This window comes from Narcine bancroftii, chromosome 2 (genome assembly GCF_036971445.1).
Source record: "Narcine bancroftii isolate sNarBan1 chromosome 2, sNarBan1.hap1, whole genome shotgun sequence".
In the NCBI taxonomy this organism is placed as follows: domain Eukaryota; kingdom Metazoa; phylum Chordata; class Chondrichthyes; order Torpediniformes; family Narcinidae; genus Narcine; species Narcine bancroftii.
In genome coordinates, this window is record NC_091470.1 from 43342671 (window position 1) to 43361817 (window position 19147).

Consider the following 19147-nt stretch of genomic DNA (forward strand, 5'->3'; position numbering starts at 1 on the left):
TTCTCCTGTAAAACTCCAGAGCAATGCTTTCTTTTTCACCATGGTTCTTAATTCTGATTAGACTGCTATTTTGATTCAGTTCAGTTTTGCAAAGTGGATTTACTATTGTTCATGAGTTAATAGTCTGAAATACAGGACATAGCCAAAGTTTTTCAGATTTTTGTATCTGTAATTTTACAATTTGTATTTGTGTGTCTCTGGGAATATTTATGGAGATCTTACCATATTTGATGGCATACAAGACCCACAAGCATACAAGTTTCTTCTCTTCTTCACCCCCCCCCCCCATTTCAGCACGGAATATTAAGAATTTTTTTAGTGTATTTATGATATTTATGTGTAAATGTTCTTTTAATTCCTCAAACCACCTGCACAAGCCACTGTAAAACACTTCAAAATAAAGCAGTTTACTTTCACACAAAAAATCACAATCGTAATTTTCACTTTTAATACCATGTGGAGCTTTTCCCAGCAGTGACCACGCTCCTTTTGTCACCCACTCTCTGCCAAAGCAGGAGCACGGTCACAGTTTTGTCCTCACTGCTGGACATGGCGCACATCACACGGCATAATGACCAGCTCATCTGCCACCAGGCCCGGGTCAAGCTGCTTCTTCCCTCCAGCAAAGATCAGCACTCATTGCCCACCATGCACAGGGTCCACTGGGAAACTGCGGCCAGCAAACAGGAGCTGAGCACAGGGTCTGCCAGCTGAGAAACTGTAGCCAGCAAACAGGAGCCGCAATGTGGTAAGAAAATTTCAACTTCGTATATAAGACCTGGGGGATATTTTTTGAGCCAATTTTTGGTCTTTTATGCCTTCAAATACAGTAATCTATTATATAATTTCAATGAGTGGAGATGTAGGTCTACATCATTTACTGGCATCAACAGTACTTTTAGAGTACTGTCTAGATCATTATCTCATTTTGCATATCATTACCTAAAATAAGTTTAAAAGACCAGAGAGAATTGCCTGCTCTCTCTCTCCCGAGTTGAGGTAGGAAACTTTGAACTTGCTACAAATAATAAGTTGCCAGAAGAGGATGGTTCCCAACCTGAGTTTTATAAAAAGTTTAAGGACTTATTAATTCCTCCATTTATGGAAGTATTAGGACAGGTGGCTGAAACACATACTTTACCAGAATCTTTTAATATGGCAATAACAGTAATACCAAAAAAAAATCAAATTATTACCAAATAGGTTGGCAAATTATTTACCAAAATTGATAAATATAGACCAGACTCGTTTTGTTAAAAAGAGAAAATTAGCAGATAATGTTACTAGATTGTTGAGTATAATACATTTGGCGCAAAAAAGAGGAGGCCCAAGTGTAGTGATGGCCTTAGATGCTGAAAAAATGTTTGATAGGTTAGAATGGGATTTTTTTAATTTAAAGTACTTGATAACTTTGGATTGGGACCAATATTTGCTAACTAGATTAAAGCTTTATACAATGGACCAGAGGCGAGGAGTCGCATGATGGAGTAGTGGCCGGTAGGAGAATACCAGCCCTCTCCAGAAAAGAAGAAATAAATTGAAGAAAATGCAAAGCTCAAGAAACACAAAACACAACAAATAAAAGATAAAGGTGTGGAGAAATGAAGGAAAATGGCACCTAAGAAGGAAAAACCAAAAACAACGGGAAAAAAAGGAAAGATGCCGGAAGAGAAAGGAGAAGGCCTTACCTGCATGAAGAGGCAGGGACCCACCGTGGACAGAGAAGCCCGCTCCCCGAAGTTAGTGGAGACCCCTCAGGGTCGCGACCTCCTGACCGCGGGACTGAAAAAAATGACTCACTGAGCCAAACAGAAGTGCGCAATGCGCATAACAAGGAAAAGGAAAACACCGACGGGAGGGGGGCCCAGCTGTGGAGTGAACTTGCACAGTGCGACCAGCTGAGAGAAGCCCAACAGCAGGGCTCTCAGCTGGAAAAAGAGGAAAGCAACAGGAAAGGGAGTGATAAGAAAGAAAAACAGCAACAGGAAGCCCAGAAGAAGAGGACCAACAACAAGAAGCTATGCAAAAAAACACCCAACAAACTGAGGCAAGCAGCTCAACAAGTAAGTCAGAAGAGACACAGATACAAGGAAGAGAAATAGAAGACACAAACCCAAGAGCAGACAGAAGAAGAAGAAGACCGGGCTCTGTACAGAGGAATAGAAGGTAAAAATAGAGGGACAGTATATAGATTTTTAAAAATTTCAAGAACAAATGAAAGCATTAAAAGAATGGTTGACATTAGAATTTAATGAATGAAAAGAAAAATGAAAAGTACAGAAGAAAAAATGAGTAGAATAGAGCTGGTCATGACAGAAATAGGGAAAAGATTAGAAAATGTGGAAGAACGAGAAATGGCTGTAGAAATGGAAGTGAATGGCTTGAGAAGAAAATTGGAAGACAGACAAAAAAGTTAGTCACAAGAGTTGTTAGCTCAGAAGATGGATATAATGGAAAACTATAGTAGGCGAAACAATATAAAGATAGTGGGCCTAAAGGAAGATGAAGAAGGCAAAAATATGAAATAATTTATAAAAGAATGGATCCCAAAAGTCCTGGGAATACCAAAAATACAGGAAGGAAAGGAAATAGAAAGGGCACACAGAACATTTGCCCCGAAACCACAGTCACAACAAAAACCAAGATCCGTTTTAGTAGAATTTGAGATACACGACAAGAGAAAATATATTGGAGAGGGTAAGGAATAAAATTAGAGAAGACAAAAAACCATTGGAATACAAGGGTCAAAAAATATTTTTTTACCCAGACATAAGTTTTGAACTTTTAAAGAAGAGGAAGGAGTTTAACACAGCAAAATCAATCCTATGGAAAAAAGGCTATAAATTTATGTTAAGATATCCAGCTGTGCTTAAAATGGTTATCCTGGGGGAGCAAAACAGACTGTTCTTGGATCCGGAGAAAGCACGAGAATTTACAGAACGCCTGCAGGATAGAAAGAGAGATGAAGAGATGTAATATGAACGAAGAACGATGACAAACTACATATAAAGATGTAAAAATAATGTATAAGTAAGAACTAAAGAAGGGAAAGAAAATGGAAGTGAGGGAGAAGGGAAAAAGAGAAGAAAAGAGGATGTGCTTTTTTTAAATGTGAAGATAAAAGTCTTTTCTGGAGGGGGTTGGGTGGGAGAGATTAACAGTCACTGCGAAATTAGTTGACACTTGCGAGCGGGTTCGCAATCCGAATGGAGAGGGCAGTTGTGGTTGCCCGGCAAGGGAAAAGGGGCAACTCTGAGGGGAGGGGGACACTTGGGGTTAAGGGAATTTTAGATGTGGGAGTTGTTGAAATATTTTATGTTTTAGAAGTTTTGTCATACATTGCGTTCAAAAAGGGAAAACTGAGAGATGAAAATGGGGAAAAGGGGAAAGGTGCTGGTGAGGAAGCAGAAATGAGGTGTAAACAGAGTATGAGATGGCCATGTTGAACTATGTGACTATAATATTAATGGAATACATAACCAAATCAAAAGGAAGAGGCTATTACATTTACTGAAAAAAGAAAAAAAATAGATATAGCATTCATGCAGGAAACGCATCTAACTGAAGTGGAACATAATACATTAAGGAGAGACTGGGTAGGGCATGTAATGGCAGCATCATATAATTCAAAGGCCATAGGTGTAGCTATATTAATAAAAATGTACCAATCAAAATAGAGGAGGAAATAATAGATCCAGCAGGGAGGTATGTAATGATAAGGTGTCAGATATATTCAGAATTTTGAAATTTGGTCATTATATATGCACCTAATGAAAAGGATCAAAAGTTTATGCAAGATATTTTTTTTGAAGATTTTGGATACGCAGGGGAATATATTGATAAGAGGGGATTTGGACCCAAAGTTGAATAAAACTAGACAAAAGACTAGCAAAAAGAACAAAGTAGCCAAACTTGTGGTTAAATCAATGCAGGAAATACAACTTTTGGATATATGGAGGAGAATTGGCGGACAAAAAAAAAACCGAAACATTACAAACGTATAAGGTGGAAAAGAACTTAATGAAAATAAAGCAGAAGTATTACGAGCTAGGCGAAAATACGCACAAAATACTAGCCTGGCAACTTAAAACAGCACAAGCTAAAAGAACTGTATTGGCATCAAGAAAAAAGGACAAATAAATTACATATAACCCAACAGAGATCAATGAAAACTTTAAGGAATTCTATGAACAATTATACCGAACTGAGAACGAGGGAAAAGAAGACAAAATAGATGAGTTTTTAGCTAAAATTGAACTACTGAAATTGCAAGAGGAGCAAAAATTGATAAAACCATTTGAAATGGAGGAAATACAGGATATATTAAAAAAAGCTACCGAACAATAAAACGCCTGGAGAGGACGGAATCCCAATAGAATTCTATAAAATATTTAAAGAGTTATTAATTCCTCCTCTCCTGGAAGTAATGAACCAGATAGAAGAAACACAGAACTTGCCAGATTCATGTAAAACAGCAATAATTACAGTAATACCAAAGACTGGGAAAGATCCACTAACACCAGCATCGTATAGACCAATATCTCTACTTAATTCAGATTATAAGATAATAGCAAAACTATTAGCAAACAGATTGGCCAACTGACTGTGTATTAAAAATAGTAAAACAAGATCAAACTGGATTTATTAAGAAAAGATGAACAATGGACAATGTCTAAGTTCATTAATTTAATCCATGCAGTACAAGGAAATAAGATACCAACAGTGGCTGTTGATTTAGATGCAGAGAAAGCCTTTGACAGGGTAGAATGGAATTATTTATTCAAAGTATTAAAGAGAGGTTCAACCTACCAGAAAAAATATATTAATTGGATTAAAGCATTATATAAGGGACCATTGGCGAAGGTGGCAGTAAATGGATATGTATCGAACCAATTTAAATTAAGTAGGTCAACTAGGCAGGGATGTCCACTATGTCCCTCACTGTTCGCTTTAGCATTAGAACCATTGGCAGAACTGATAAGAACAGAAAATAAAATAAAAGGGATAAAAATAAAGGAGAAGGAATATAAAATCAGTTTATTTGCAGATGACATCATAGTATACATGCAATGGACCAGAGGCAAAAGTTGTAACCAATGGACAAATGTCCACATATTTTCAATTAACTAGGTCCAGTAGATAAAGGATGTCCATTATCTCCAGCTTTATTTATTTTAGCAATAGAACCACGAGAAGAATTGGTTCGGTCTGACCCTGAAATTAAAGGTTTTAGAGTTGGCAGGGAGGAATAATAGGTTAATTTGTTTGCAGATGATGTTGTAACTGTGCGCTACTCGAAAGAAGATACACGCACATAGGGTAGTCAGGTTAAGTTCTGAGTTTTATTAGGGCTCAGGCCTGACCTTTATACTTGCACTGTTCCCTCCATGCCCCCCCTTGCCTGAGGTCATAATATGCATAACAAAAGTGGGTTTGTAGCGCATGGGTACTTTCCTGCATAACAGTGCCCTTCTTCCCCGTGCACTGTCCCTGTCGATTGGCTGTGCAGCAAGGCCAGCAGCATTTTGGGGTCACTGGCCTTTAAGCTGCCCTTGCCATTCATCCACTAGTTCGCTTGTTGGGACCAGTGCCACTGCCCAGGCTGCTTGCCTTTGGTTGCGCGAGCCACCAGATGATTTTCTCTCCCCCCCCACCAACCAGCAGTGTTGTCCTTGGTGCCCGGAGGCAAATTCTCTGCAGCCTTCAGTGGCCTGCCTCTTTGGTATGGTGCCAGGTCCAGGTGTGCTGGCTTCAGCCTATCTGTGGTGAAGACCTCCGTCTTGCCTCCCACCTCCAGCTCGAACTTGGCCCAGTTGTTGTGGATGACCCAGAACAGACCCTCGTATGGCCTCTGAAGTGATAGATGATGTGGACCCCTGCAAATGAAAACAATCACAGTCCTGCAGGTCTTTGGGTATGTTGGTTCTCACGTGTCCGTGCCTGGAAGGTGGAGTCAGGGCCAGGTTGTCGACTCTTTCCCTTAGTTTTCTGAAGAATACTGCATTGTCATCCTGCTGTCCGCCTGGGGATGGTAATTTATTTGAAGGAACCAAAAAAGTCATTGCATAAATTTAAAATTAAAAGGATATGTAATAGTATCTGGATAGAAAGTAAATTGGGATTAAAGTGAGATTATGCCACTTACTGAAGATGATTGTACTCAATGTCAGAGATTCTCAATTTAAATGGCTGTTGAATGGAATAAAATATTTAGAGATACGAGTAGGTAATAATTTAAATAATATATGCATTATACTCCGTTAATAAAGTTGTTGAAGATTTTAAAAAATGGATGGAATTGCGAATAATATTTTTGGGAAGATTTAAATGTATATAAATAAATATATTTCCAAGAGTGCAATATCTTTTTCAGACATTACTTATATTGCAAATTTTTTCAGCAACTAAATAAATATGTAAAGAAATTTATTTGGAAGGGCAAGATGTCAAGAGCATTCTTAGAAAAATACATATGGAAATATAAATTGGGAGGTCTTCAACTTCCACATTTTAAAAATTATTATCGAGCCACACAGATGAGATTTCTCTCTTCCTTTCATGAAGAAGGAGAAAAACCAGCATGGATCAAAATAGAGATAGATAAGATGGGAGAGAGGACATTAGAAGATTTTGTATATTAATGGGAATCGAGATTATTATCTGAGTATAGAGACACTAGTAAAACATTTGATTAATATATGGAACAAAGTAAACAATGAAAAGGGAATAAGGAATTATGGGTTAATTAAAATGCCTTTGATTCAAAATAGACAAACCGTTTACTATGAATAATCAACTTTTGGTTCTCTAAAGGAATTAGAAATATTGAAGGCTGTTATGAAGGATGAAATTTAATGTCATTTGATCAATTAAAAAATAAATATGGTATACAGAATAATACAATATTTTGTTATCATTTAAAAGCATATTCGTGAGATAAATTGGGTCCAATAATGTTATTGCTTGAAAGAAGTGAAATAGAAACTTTGATTTGTAATAGATTTGCTCAGAAATTTACATCTGCTATGTACATATTATTGCAAAAAGGAACTTTGAAGCTGGGAATTCATAAGTGTAGACAGAGATGAGAAATAGATTTGAATACAAACATTGTGGAGAAAAATTGGCAGGAATTATGTTATGATAGTGTGAAAGCACAATAAATGTTAGATATAGATTAGTTGAATATAATCTTTTGCAACAATTGTGCCTTACTCCACAAAAATTAAACAGATTGAAAGCAGATTTATCAGATAAATATTTTAGGTGTAGTCAAGAGATCAGTACTTTTTTTGCATTCTACATGATCATGTTTAAAATTGAGACCATTTTAGATAGAAGTAGGAACATTTTTAGAACAAGATACGGGAGTTCAAATTCCACAAGTTCAAATGCTTTTTTTTTTATTGGGTATTTTTTTGGGAGTAAGACCAAATTTGAAATTTAATTTTTACGCAAAGGAATTTATGAAAATTGTATTAGCAATTTTAATGAAAATGTATCACAATGACATGGAAATCAGATTCCCATGTAGGATTGGAAAGATGGCATGCAGAAATATGCAGTTGTATACTGCTTGAGAAAATTACATATAATTTAAGGAATAAATAGGATGTTTTTTCTGAAATTATTTATAAGAGATTTCCCTGAACCTCATGAAATCTTCCTAACTCTTTGGGATAAATAAAGGGTGATATTGAAGGCAAAGTTGTGTAAATGGTGATGATATTTTGGTAACAAGGTTTGTTTTCTTTTTTCTAACTTTTCTCTCTTTATTTCAATCTTTTTTTTCCTTTTTAGGGATTATTATTTGGAGGGGAGGGGGGTTTCAGGGGTCTATTGGTTATAGTTTTGAGCATGTATAATTAATTTGAATACATGTATTTTGAAACTGTACATGTTTGAAACTTTTAAATAAAATGTTCAAAAGTTTCCATAAAGATTATGAATGCATTTTTCTCAACTTAATTTTTTCTACTTTTTAAAGGATTTAATTATAAAATCAATAGTAAGTTGTTTTAATTAAGTTTGAATGCTTTGAATATATTCTAGCGATTTTACAACTCTTATTATTTATTTCTTTAGTGCAGATAAAAAGATTTTATCTATTCTTTTTCAATATATTAATTCTACTTGGATGCAAATAGAATATTTTCAGAAAAGAATCAAATTCCTCTTAATCCCAAAACCTTAAGAGTATTATGGAATAAATTAATGCAATTATGGAAAAAAATATATCGTAAGGGGGTAAGGTTAGATTGTGGGGGTTTAGGTATTAGTTTACATTCCACAAGAGACATTAACAAGTCTACAGTGTCTTTACATGAAGAGTGCCTATAAAGACTTCACAAATAGGTGTTAATTGGACTGATGATGTAGAATGGAAATGGACTATTGTCTTTGCAGAAATAGCATGTTCAGGCTCAGAAACAGATTCATGCTAAACTGGTGCCAGCGATCCAAATTTCTGGTTGAAATTCGCTGTCCTAAGAGGGGTCATGTGGTTTTGCAAACAGAGAGGAAAAAAACGTGCCTTTCCTTGGGGAGAGAAAGAGACAGTCGGTTTTATAGCAGCAGTTGGGGTTGAAGGCTGCAAGTTTTGCAGACCTGCTGCAAGCCCCCATTTGAAGCCGGGTTTTGAGTTCAGCCTATTCTAAACCCTTGTAGTCAATTACAAGAAGTTTTGGCTGGTTACTGTGTTTCTCCTGGAATAGGGGGAAAAAGAAGAACTCTTTGTGGTAACCTAAAAGAAAAGGTTATCTTTTGGGGAAAAACGCTTGAGAGGGCAAGTTTCTTTGGCAAGACACTGAAGTGATTGATTGAAAGAGGTCAGTTTGTCTGTGTCCAATGAACAACAACTATCTCCGTGAAACCAACAAAAACCTTCTTGAGAGTAAAGGCACCAGAGCCTGGTGAAGATCATACATGTTAAATTCTGTGCACAGTATGAAAACTGCCTGATACCAGTGAACTTGGAGAAGTGAAAAGTGAACAATTGGACAGTGAAACAAAGAACTTCCTTGAACACATACACATTGGGAGAGGGTTAAGTTAATCGTAATAAGTTAAATATATATCTTGTATATGAAGAAAATTTAAGAATATTTTTGTTTAAGTAACCATTGTCTTGGTGAATTTCTTTTGCTGCTGGGTTTTGGAGTCCTCTGGGCTCATAACAATAGGGACAGTGTTAAAACTGAGCCGTATGAAAACAGCAATGCCAATACTTTTCATTCAGCGCTTAGTATTTTAAATTCCTATCCTTACTCTTGTTGCTGCAGTAACTTGTTTCTGATTTGAAAGCATCAGCCTCTTCATTAGGGAGTGTTTCAGTTCCTCGTTTATGTTTCAGGTCTTTTCTCAATAATCGCTGATGCAGCAAATAAACTCTGCTTACTGAGAAAGCACTGCTTAGTTCCCCGAGATAGATACGGCTTATCAGTCCTTTGTGTTTGCTCTGATTCCCCAGTTTTGATTGCAGTAATGCTCAAGTTAAAGCCGATGAATTCTGCTCTGACAGGTTGTATTGCCAAATAGCTGTATTTCAGTTATAAATGTATAATTCTGGCTGCAAACTCTTGCTTACACATGAGGTTGTTGTTGAAGTGTAAACTTCAACAGTGTGTACTAGTTAACCAGCAATGCAAGCTACAAACATGCAATGGTGTGCAAGAGAACTTGAAAGTAGTTTTAAAAATCCATATTCCATTCTCAGTACTGTAGATTGTGCCATGTTTTGTATTATCCAACTATCTGCTATGTGTTACAAAGTCCAAATATCTTTTTATTTTAACAATATGCCCTTCCAGCTGTTTTTGTCATTATCAAACTTGGAGACCTTCTTCAAATCATTAATGATTTATGAACAATTCAGCAAAACACTATTACCATAAATATTCATGTATAATGCGAGGGGAAAACAATACACGAGAGTAAAATTAAAAAAAAAATTTCTGCGGGCGGTATTCAGCAGTGCGACTCAGGCGGCCGGGCGAGCGGAGAGACGCCAGCGCAACTCAGGCGGCGGGCAAGTGGTGGGGCGGTCGTATTATACACGGGGGTAAAATTTTCCCCCCTTTTTCCCCTCAAAAATGGCAGGGGGGTCGCGTTATACACGGAATGCATTATACACGAATATTTACGGTAATTTGCTTTCCATGCAGTCCCAGTGGTTCATCAGGAGCTCGTTACCGTGCAACCTTTCAACCAGTGGAGCCCCGGTTCCTGTGTTCTCTTTCACACCCAGTTTTCAGTGGAAACTTTGCTATTCAACTGTATTTTAAAATGTCAATTAAAAGTTTAAAGTATTTAATAGAATAACTTCCAGTGATTGGGAAAATCACTAAAAATTCCCAAACATGACTGATTAATAGACATTTACAATGATATATAATTGAGAATCCAGGATGATCCTTAATCCACCAATTACATCTTTCCCATCTGAAGACTTGTTTATTTGACTCTAACTTCTATATGATAACCAGTCTTCAATCTATGTTCACACACTTCTCCCAATACCATGAGCTTTTACGCACAAGCTTTCAATGTGGCACCATATTCAGGAAATCCAGATACTTTCTTCTACATTTTCCCTCTTTCAACTCTGCTTGTTTATGTCCTTGAAGAACTCTGGTAAATTTGTTGAACGTGATTTTCACAAAGCAATGTTGATTTGGTTTGATTCCATGAGCTTCTCTAAATTATGAGTTATGTTTTGATTTATATACTCCAACATCTTGCCAGATGTTTCACAGATGTTAAACTAACTGGTTGGTTTCCTGCTGTTTGTTTCCTTCCCTTAAACTTTCCAATCCAGTGATGTCCTCCTGGAACTTGGTGAATTTTGAAAAGCTGTGACTCCATCTCTGCAGCCATTTGCTTTAAAGTCCTTCTATGTGGAGGGTTCAAATGATTTGTTTGCCTTTGACCCCATTAGATCTTCCAACACTATATCCCTTGTGATTGGATTGTTACAATTGCTTCCTTTTTTATTACTACACCAGCTGTTATGTTTCTGATATTTGCAGTCTCCCTCAGAGAGAAGACTGCTATAAACTATTGGTTAAAATTATCTGCCATTTTATTGCTTTCTGGTTATTAGTTCTCCAGTCTCAATTTCAACAGGCCCATTCTTAGCTACCCTGTTCTATTTTATAATATCAAAAGAAACTCTTGTGTGTCTGATGTTACCACTTCATAATCAATTTCCTCCCACCTTACAATTTTTTTAGTCTTCTATTGGTTCCTGGAAAGAAAATATCGTGTCCTTTGGATATGCTGTCATTTTAATTCAAAATTTTTCTTGACCTCTTGGTAAACATGAATATTTCATCTTTTTTTACTGAGTCACTCTGCTATGAAATTGTCACTTAAATATCTACCACTGCTCATTTACCGACTTTCCTTTGGCCTATTTTCCCAATCCCCTCTAGATAATTCTTTCTTCTGACCTTTGTAATTAATCTTTTTAAGTTGAGGACACCAAATCCAGAAAGAAAGATGAGAAATTTGAAGTCCATGCACATTCTCTTTTAGACTTAGGCATGCACTTTAATCAAACTAAATGTCACTGGATTCTATGTGCTGATAAGAATTTGATAAGGATGGTTTAAAGTGCATGCAAAGAAAAATTGCATTGCAGTTCTGCTTGTGGCTGTTGCAACATCTGTGAACCTCCCAACATTACAGAAAAGACAATTTTGCCATCATCTGAGGGTATATTTATGATGCAATTCATGTTGCAGCCAGAGTTCTTTTTACACACAATTCCTGTCTTCTTCTATATAACAGGTTTTAACATTGCTTCACGAGTTAATTTTCCAAGCTATTTGACATTATTTTTTCCAACTCTGTTTAAATTTGCCCCTTTCCCAATGTTATACAGTTTTATAATAAATGTTGCCAGTGAAACCAGAAAACTTAAATGAGACAAAGGAAACGGGGTCCTAGCCAGTTCAAAGGGAACACAAAAACAGGATATACTGTGAGTTAGAAGAGCATGCAGGAACCACAGACACGAGTAAGTTAAAACAAAGCAAGGCAAAGATCACCCATGAAGAATGATACAGACCACTGATGTGTCTGAACAGTGAGATAGTAGATTATAATCAGAGTTTTATTGAATTCTGGTAAAGTAGCTTTACATTTCGTTGTACAAGAACACCACCCAAAAGGAAGAAGTTTCTAAAGTGAATTTGGATTTTTACTGCTATCGTAATTTAAAACTAATATTATCCCATAATTTAATAATGCAGTCCATTGCACATAGAATGTATATCTTACTTTTTTTTTAAAAGTCTCACTGTCATACGAATGGTTTTTTTTTTAAATGGCACATTTGTTTGTGGATTTCAGGTTAATATTTTCTAAAAGGGGCAAGGTGAGACATTTGAAGCTTGAATAGCAAACTGAGTGAACTTATCTAACATCAATAGTAGACTTTGTCTTAAAATGTGCACAGAATTGCTTGGTGATTGTTGGGAAATGTAGTTATTTGTGTGTATATTTATGTTATTGAAAATACCAAGCTTCGGTTTATTGTTGATTTTGTATTTTTTTTTGTTTGAAGCTATTGGGAACACAACTGATCAATATCTATTGTAGTCCCAATGACCAGATGCTTTGGGCCATTGATAATCACGGAAATGTGCATGTACGGATTGGAATAACCGAAGCAATGCCTGTAGGCACTCATTGGGAGCATGTGCCAGGTAAAAGTAGGGATTATTTTGCACTGTGGTCTCGTCACAGTCCTCAATTATTTCCCTCTATTGCTGAAATCATATGTCTGTCCTATAATTTTAATTTTTGAAGGAAATATTTGGTCATTTCTGGCACAGATTTCCTCGTGGTTTTGGCAAATTGTCCGTCGAACCACTTCGATCTCTCATTCTAATGTCTGGAACCAAATACTATTATCATTTTAATACCACTCTTCAATGTCTATCTCTTGCTTCCTGGATTTCCAATGACTCACTAAAAATTGACTTGACCCAAATTCTCCCATTCACTTTTAAAGCATATTCAGTAAGTTTTGTGCTATTTATTACTGTCTGAATCTAGTATATATTCCATGATTGTAATTGTAGTTAGTTGTGATTAGGGTAATTATTCCATGAAATTAAAGAATTATAGCAAGTAAATGTAGAGTAATTGTACTGTTGAAAATGGATGTTTCTGATTTGTCAGCTCACAGATAGTTCTCAGGAACAGAACCCTTGCATGATCCAGGTACTACCTGAGGTAATAACCCAGGAGATCAGACAGCATCTGTGGAAAGATAAACAGAGTTGATGTTTCAGGTCCGAAACATTTGACAGAACTCTGATCTTGAACAGTAATTTTATTTCCTCTTCCCTACATAAGGCCTTGCTTGCTGAGTGTCTCCAGCAATTTTTCTGTTTTTATTTTATGTTGCCAGTACGTGATACTTTTGGTATTTTTGCCATTATCCCACATTCCACTGCAGCTTCAAGATAACCCTTGTGTTGATTCTGCTTACTTCATAAAGCACCTTTATTGTACTTTTAGGTAGCTAATTTTTAATTTGTAGTTCCTCTCAGCCTTTAGATTTCCCTTATCACATATTCATTGAGTTTTCATTATCCGTTATATAAATGCTGTTTCATTCCATTTGTCTTCCCTTTTACCCAGGACTTCAGTTCTGTGTTTACTGAAATGTTAATGGATTTTACTACCAATATCTGTTTTAATATTTCCTATTACTGATCTGGTTCTGTTTTTATTTCATTCTGCACAAGATCATTTTTCCTCCTATGTCCTGTCATGTCCTTTCTAACTCTGCTAGAATCTCTCTTTTCCGAATATTCCCAGTTATTAGGTTGCAAAATTCCTCTGTCTACAAAATTCTGGCAGATTCTGCATTTCTTTCTCCAATGAGATAATTGGGTCAGCAGGAGGAATTAGGTGCTCAGTGAACTATTTTGATATCTATAAATAAGTGGCACAATTAGTGTAGGGGTTAGCGCAACGCTATTACAACGGCGGCAACCCAGGTTCGAATCCAGCGTTCTCTGAAAGGAATGTGTACATTCTCCCTGTGTCTGCATGGGTTTCATCCAACCTTTCAAAATGTACAAGAGTTGTAGGTTAATTGAGGTATTTGGTCGTAATGAGCTCGTGGGTCGGAAAGGCCTGTTGCTGTGCTGTATATCTAAATTAAAAATATATAGAACTTCTTTAATGAAGATGTACTTTAATATTGCAAGCAATACTTGTCAATGTTTTTATATAGGTTTGCAGGCAAGTCAGTTAACTGTGAGCAACAGAACAGTTTGGGTGCGTTGTTCTAATGGGGATGTGGCACGTCGTTATGGAATAACCAACAAAAATCCTCCAGGTGATTATTGGAAAAAGATTCCTGGCAATGTAGCTTGCATAACAGGTAAGAATTATGTTCAAATTTTTCTTTACTCAATATGGTCAGATATTACAGTGTGAAGAATTAAAATGGTGGCCACTGGAAGGTCCTTGCTGTGGCAACAGAATGAGCGAAAGTTCTCAACGAAGTGATCTCCCAATCTGCCTGGCTGCTTCGGGAGCAGTGAATGCAGTAAATGACCCCTACAGATTCACAAGCTTCATGTGGATGGGCAGTTTGGGGTCTTGAATGGTGAGGAAGGAGATGTCAGTTCAAGTGTAGGACTTCTTGTGATCACAGGAACAGTTGCTGAGGGGGTTATTGGTGGGGAGGCATGAGTAGATAGGGGTGTTGCAGAGGGACTGATCCCTATGGAAACTGGAGAGGGGAGGGAAGATGTGTCTAGTGGTGGGATCCTTCTGCAAGCATGGAATAATATGTTGGTGTGGAGGCTAAGGCTGGTGGGAAAGGATGAAGGGAACCCTGTCCTTGGGGGTGGGAGAGTGGTCAAGGGACTAGAACAGATGTGCGGGACATAGAAGAGATGCAGGTGAGGACTGAGTTAATGCCGGTGCAGGGGAAGCCACCTTTTCTGAATGTCCTGGACTGGAAGGTATCAACCTGGAAGTAGATGTGGCAGAGACAGAAGAATTGAGAGAAATTCCAAGATTGTTTCATTCATTGATTTGTCGGTCACAACTATTGAAATTGATTGCTGTTTCACTGAACAATTCTTACTGTTTTGAAATAATTATTTGGCAATCGTGATAAATGTAAAGCTATTTTACACATAATATATTTGTGAAAAACTAATGAACTTATGCTTCAAATGACATTTCAGATAGATTTTCTAAAGAAAACATACACCTTTGTCCTTGTTACTACATTATGAAAATACTGGGAAAGTGCATCATCATTATAATTTAGATTTGCTTTGAGTTGATTTCAATTTGTTAACATGTATTGTTCTCACTTGTCACATAGTAACTCCTCAAGATGAATTGTGGGGAATTAGTAATGGAGGCTCCCTTCTTCAACGACTAACTAAGAATTTTAACCACAATGGTGCGCTGGTTAACCCTAACCGTAATACAGTTTTGGGTCAACACGATGACTTTGATGATGAATGGGAGATTATCTGAAGATTGGAAACACAGCATTTTGCAGCATTGAGATAATTTAATTAAGAATTTTTCATCACTTTTTTTTCTGGACAACTACTGCCAGAATATACTGGCTTTGTTGCCATTCATTTACTTACGATGGTCAGACTTACGATTTTTTGAAGTTACGATGGTTCAAATCCGTACTTTCAATTTTGAATTCTGATCTGTTCCCGCACTTGAGGTGGTGCATTAGTCTTGCGATGCTGGGCGATGGCGGCATCATGTGAAAGTATTGTACAGCATACTCTCTTGTGACGCTAACTCAATCACGCTTGCAGTCTCAATGCTTCAGACATTCTTTATGCCCAGTGTGCATTCAGCTGTGTATGTTTTTTTTTCCCAATGTGGAATAAAGGTCTTCAAAATTTAGTTATAAAAAAATGGTATGTGCCGTATCCTTTTTGGACATGATTTTGTTTGGACTTATGATGGGTTTGCTGGATTGTAACCCCATTGTAAGTTGAGGAGCACCTGTATTAATTGTTACTAAATGTCAAAAAGGCTAACATGTTGCTGTCCTAAAGCTGTTTGACATATATTACTTGAAAAGTATGACTTTTTTAGTTGATTCATTTAATCTATGAAAGTGTATTGGAGCAAAGTGATTGTCAGTGGTTCATCTGCAGCTAAGGTGTATCTCCAGTGAAAGCACGTGCGTATCCCTGAACTTGCAGACATTCAGAATTTAAATTAATTTCTGTGTCTCGAACCCAGTCATCTCCAATGTAAGAATTCCCTCTATCATGGATTTAAGTCGTAAATCTTATTGTAGAATAGTGTGGTAAGTTCATTTGGAATTTTTTAAGGGTATTATTTAAAGTATTAACATCTGGCAGTAAAAGCCTAAAAATCAAGTAATTGTGGGTATCTGAATACATTATTGAAATGGTTGACTGTTTAAAGTCTTTTTTTAATAAGTTGTACATCTATTTAGATTTTGTTGTTGGATTGTCATTCTACTTTGCAAAAAAATCCTTATTTATTATAAATCAAATGGGTTTTGCGAACCCTAATTTGAGGTTTTAATGAATTTTTGACTTTTGTTAACTTCTTTTGGTGTAACCTGGCTAAAAACCAGTCATAGACTAAACTGATTAGTGATGCTTTTTGCCAAGGCCACTGCAAAAGTAACAAAGTTTACACTTTTCAGATAAATATTAACCAGATGCTTATGTACAGATGAGATGCAATTTCTGTATATCTAAAAATTTAGTCTATTACAATTTGCATTTTTACTGAGTGTTTTGTTAAATAGTACAATGCTTCTACAGCGTCAGCGACCTGGGTTTGAACCCAGCACTATTCTGTAAAGAGCTTGGACCTTCTGCCCGTGTCTGCATAATTTTTCCCAGGTGCTGCAGTTTTCTCCTACATTCCAAATTCCAACAGGGTTGGTAGGATAATTGGACATGTCTGGGTGGCGTGAGCTAGGAGGTCTTGTTGCCATGCTGCATCTCTAAATTTAAAAAATATATATACTTTAGATTTTGAGGTAACATTGGAAGATGAATTCTTGCATTTATTGTACTCTGTTATGTCCCATTGTATAGAAATGATTAACTTTTGTTCTGGAAGTCTAAATAGCACATTTTTCAGTGTAAATAAAAGTGTGAAATATCCAAAAAATCATCGTGGAAAATTAAATATTCCACAAACAAAAGCATATTTTGGAAAAAGCCAACAGTATATCTAACATTAATTCAGTTGCCTAATTGTTGCTAGTTCATTCTAAAACATAACTTTTATAATGCAGCCCTTTTATATAATTTCCATACAAATCCTTTTAAGCTGTATAGGATTTGTACAATCAGCATTTTAGTTCTGTTGCAGTGCATGGCAAATTTCCAGTTAACTGGAAAAACTAAACTTATGAAAACTAGTTCGATGTGGAAGTTTGATACACTGAGTAACACTTGTCTGATCATTCAGCTTCACAATGGAATCCAATAAAGTCTATTTAAAAGTTTTTTAAAAAGGTAGTGAACTGGATAATATGAGTTTGGAGAATATTATGTTTCAATTTGGACCAGATGAATAGAATTTTGTTTTTATTAGCTTTAATTATGTAGCATCAAATGAGTTTTATAGTGTCAGTTTTCCCATTTCAGCATGTGTGCAGATTGTAAATAATTACAATGGTCTTTTCTGAGATCCTCTAAATTGGAAGTTAGTGACATCTGTGACACTAAGATGCTAAATATGAACATGTTTGTTTTCACCAGATTCTTCACATGTAAAACAATAGAAATTAAATGTCATGTATTTAATGGCATGTCTAACCTGTGTCTGTCAACAGAAGTTTGCCATGTCTTTAAAGATGCAAGAAATCTTGCTATTTTTAATTAGTTTGCTGAACATAATTTGCATTCTTTGAAAGAATTCCAGGATTTATTACTCATTTAATGTCTTGGATGCAGTATACATATGGAAAATATTTTTAAACTGTTTATAAAATCTCTTTAGGACATTGTATTAAACACTGTGATTGTTAATACTGGTAATATTTGAGTGATTAATGTCCTCTAAGACTTTCAAAGGATAGTATGCATTAACATGACATTGCAGCTTTGCGTGCTTGTGACCCTTATTGACATTTCATTTAAATTCTTTTACCATCCAGAATACTTGTAGATATTTCAGTGTAAATTGTAGATAAATTTGGGAGGCTTGGAATGGCTGAATTCACAGGGCAAAACACTGTTTTAATCTGAAATATATTACTTGCATGCTGTTGTATATTTAAACTGTTATTTATGAATTAATTCTCATTACAACTAACAAAAGACTTTTAAAAATGTATAATTTACATTTGTTTCAAAATACTGAATCTAAAATGCTACTTTGTTTGCATATTCAAGCAAAAGTGAAATAAAAGAACTAAAAGCTCTTTTCAACATGTTTGTATAATATTTTGTTTAAACTTGAAATTCTGAAATTGAGGGCAGATGTTTAAGGTGAGAGGGTAAAGGATTAAAAGGTGTCTGAAAGGAAGGTTTTTCCACACAAGAGGGTCACACTCAGGAAACTGCAAATGTTGGAATCTGAAATTAAACACACTCTGGTGGAACTCAGGGGGTCGAGCAGCATCCAGGGAAGTAAAGAGTAACCAGTGTTTCAGGCCTGAGCCCTTTATCAAGGTAAAAGCAAAAAAACGGCCAGGGGTCTGAATGAAAAGGTGGGGTGAAGGGGTGGGGGAAGAGCGCGGACGAATAGGATATGTGTGAGAGGGTAGAAGTGAAAAAAGCTGAGAAGTGAGGGGGTGATGGTAGCTCTCTGGATAGGGAAGGGAGTCAAAGGGATAGGAGACTGTGGAGTCCCTGGAGTTGCATGTGGGATGCCGTCATGTCCATAGTTTGAATTTCCCCCCCCCCCCACCCGATGTTGCATGTGAATATTTGCAAGGTGAGAATGTCAAGAAAAGGCTGGCAGAATTTTACCTGCAAAATTGTTGAGTTTTGATCGATTGGTTGAGGTCAGCTGCCATCATACTGTTGCTACTTAGCATATGTATAAAATCTGGTACAGTTTAACACTTACATTGACGACTGCATTGGTGCTGCCATGATGAGCTTGTCAACTTTACTCACTTTGCTGCTAACTT

General features: G+C 36.4%; 1 protein-coding gene across 1 annotated transcript in view; it reads left to right on the top strand.

Moving 5' to 3' along the window:
• The window catches only part of tecpr2 (tectonin beta-propeller repeat containing 2), a 79531-nt gene extending 61108 nt beyond the window's left edge, over positions 1 to 18423 (top strand). The window contains exons 18-20 of the mRNA XM_069916456.1: positions 12569 to 12710; positions 14255 to 14404; positions 15365 to 18423. Coding sequence (XP_069772557.1) covers positions 12569 to 12710; positions 14255 to 14404; positions 15365 to 15522 — 450 coding nt within the window. The 3' untranslated portion in view covers positions 15523 to 18423. The remainder of the gene's footprint in view (positions 1 to 12568; positions 12711 to 14254; positions 14405 to 15364) is intronic.
• The last annotated feature ends 724 nt before the right edge of the window (positions 18424 to 19147 follow it).